This window comes from Cervus canadensis, chromosome 1 (assembly GCF_019320065.1).
Source record: "Cervus canadensis isolate Bull #8, Minnesota chromosome 1, ASM1932006v1, whole genome shotgun sequence".
Lineage (NCBI taxonomy): Eukaryota > Metazoa > Chordata > Mammalia > Artiodactyla > Cervidae > Cervus > Cervus canadensis.
The window spans coordinates 79,838,593-79,841,262 of NC_057386.1; the positions used below are offsets into that span (position 1 = coordinate 79,838,593).

General features: G+C 40.3%; 1 protein-coding gene across 1 annotated transcript; it reads right to left on the minus strand.

Moving 5' to 3' along the window:
* Nucleotides 1–1,728: 1,728 nt before the first annotated feature.
* Nucleotides 1,729–2,467, minus strand: LOC122452569 (peptidyl-prolyl cis-trans isomerase FKBP3-like). Its single transcript, XM_043486321.1, has one exon. It carries the CDS (start codon nucleotides 2,449–2,451, stop codon nucleotides 1,777–1,779), a length of 675 nt encoding a protein of 224 aa, XP_043342256.1. The 5' UTR covers nucleotides 2,452–2,467; the 3' UTR covers nucleotides 1,729–1,776.
* Between the last annotated feature and the right edge of the window lie 203 nt (nucleotides 2,468–2,670).

Consider the following 2,670-nt stretch of genomic DNA (forward strand, 5'->3'; position numbering starts at 1 on the left):
AACTCTCTCATTTTGGATTAGCCCTCTAGAACCGCCTGTTCTTAAGGAACTTCTCTGCCCTTTTTGCCTAGTGTCTTTATCTTCTAAACCCAACAGCAGTCTCAGTAGGATAGAGTGTCTCTGAAGTGCCTTTTGACTTCTCATTTTTTGCTCTGAAACATGACAGATGTTAAAGGTTGCCTGAAGAAGTGAGTCCCAAATCAGAATTGTAGAGATTTGGGGAAGTAAAAATAACTCTCCATTTTGCAAGCCTTCTACCACAGTAAGGACACAGTAAAAATAGTTAATAACTCAGTAACTTGTCTTGCCATCTATCTTTTATTCATCTCAAATCATGTTGTCCTTTAAAAAGAATAACACAGTAAATGGTAGAGATAATGGCAGGACTGTTTCAATATAATGGAGAGAAATAAAGAAAATAGAGTCTCTGGATTGACTTGTAAGGACAGTTTTCTTAATGAATATTGCTTTCACCAGAAAGATAAAGAATTCACAGATGAAATAAAAAGCATTCAGCTCAAATATTTTCTGATCCAGTGTCTGCTGCTGGAAATTGTCTCAATTCTTGAAACCGTTTAAACCTGGGATATAGCCATTAATGTCTACAGCTCAGTGACTACAGGTAACATGCTGTTTTTGTTTAGTCACTAAATTGTGTCTGACTCTTGACCCTATAGGCTGTAGCCCACAAAGCTCTGTATACTGGAGTGGGTTGCCATTTCCTTCTCCAGGGGATTTTCCTGACCCAGGGATTGAACCCATGTTTCCTCTGTCTCCTGCACTGGCAGGCAGATTCTTACCACGAGACACCTGGGAAGCCCAAATATATCTATATGTATATGCAAATATATGTGTGTGTGTGTGTGTGTTTCTGTGTATAAATGACATTTGTCTTAATCCACAAAATCCTGAAAATCACAGAGCCATTTTCACCTCGAGAACGTTAAATGGGAGAAAGGAGTTGGGAGGAAAATGTAAATTTAACATGAAAATATATAGCTACCTGTTCAGTTCAGTTCAATCGTTCAGTCTTGTCTGACTGTTTGCAACCACATGAACCACAGCACGCTAGGCCTCCCTGTCCATCACCAATACCTGGAATTTACTCAAACTCGTGTCCATTGAGTCGGTGATGCCATCGAACCATCTCATCCTCTGTGGTCCCCTTCTCCTCCTGCCCCCAATCCCTCCCAGCATCAGGGTCTTTTCAAATAAGTCAGCTGTTCGCATCATGGCCAAAGTATTGGAGTTTCAGCTTCAACACCAGTCCTTTCAATGAACACCCAGGACTGATCTCCTTTAGATGGACTGGTTGGATCTCCTTGCAGTGCAAGGGACTCTCGAGTCTTCTCCAACACCACAGTTCAAAAGCCTCAATTCCTCACCACTCAGCTCTTTATAGTCCAACTCTCACATCCACACATGACTACTGGAAAAACCATAACCTTGACTAGACGGACCTTTTTTGACAAAGTAATGTCTCTGCTTTTTTTTTTTTTTTTTGACATTTGGATACATTTTTATTGAGCCTTTTAGTTTACAACATGAGGTAAAAGGCAAATCAGTTCTCTTTAAGTGATATTTTACACAACTGTAGTAAAATATTTTAAAGTTCAAGGGTTTATAATGGATTACATTTCTTAAAAGTTGAGGGATCAAGTAAACATGTTCTAACTTGAATTGTCCAGTTGACTCTTATCTTAACAATAGTAACCAGCTCTAATTAGGTAAGTTTCTTCACGGCCATGTTTTATTGTTGATGATTTCTTCACTATTTCAGTCAATATCCACTAATTCCACTTCAAAAATAAGTTTTGCGTTTGGTGGAATTTTGGCATCAGGCTGTCCTTTCTTTCCATAAGCCCATTCTGGTTCAATCTCCAGTCGAGCCTTTTCTCCTTTACTCATAGTCAAGAGTGCTTCATCCCACCCTCTGATAACTTTGCCTATCCCAACCTTAAAACTTAAAGGCTTGGCATTTTTCTTCTTCTTTGAACTCGTTTGAATATTAGTATCAAAAACAGTCCCATCTTGTAGTGTTCCTGTATACCAGCAGTGAACAACATCTCCCTTTTGGGGAAAGTTGGTTTTATCTCCTTTTTTAAGAACAGATTTTGTATATTTTGGTGGACCCTCATCCAGAGTCTCTTCAGACTTGGTTTCTTTGGGTTTATCTTCATTAAGCTTCACATTTTTCACCTGCTCAGACACTTTACTTATACTTTCAGTACCCTTGAAACGCTTACTTTCGAAAAGATGGTTATAGGCTGTAACCAAATGGTCCTTGTTAGCGGTCTTGGCCACATTTTTAATGTTTCCTAGTAATTTATGTTCTGCAAGAAACGAATCTGAACCGTGATCCTGCAGAAACTTGATAATGTCCTTCTTGGGGAGCTGCTCGCTGCGCAGCTGCTCCACGGTCCAGGCCCGCTGCCGAACGGCCGCCGCCATCTTCCCCCGCTGCCTCCGCTTTTCTGTCTCTGCTTTTTAATATGCTGCCTAGGTTGGTCATAACTTTCCTTCCAAGGAGGAAGCGTCTTTTAATTTCATGGCTGCAGTCACCATCTGCAGTAATTTTGGAGCCCAAAAAAATAAAAGTCAGCCACTGTTTCCACTGTTTCCCCATCTGTTTGCCATAAAGTGATGGGACTGGATGCCATGATCTTAGTT

Bases quoted from the DNA above. Each gene is read 5' to 3' on its own strand.
- LOC122452569 (XM_043486321.1), bottom strand. From the start codon at position 2,451: ATGGCGGCGGCCGTTCGGCAGCGGGCCTGGACCGTGGAGCAGCTGCGC.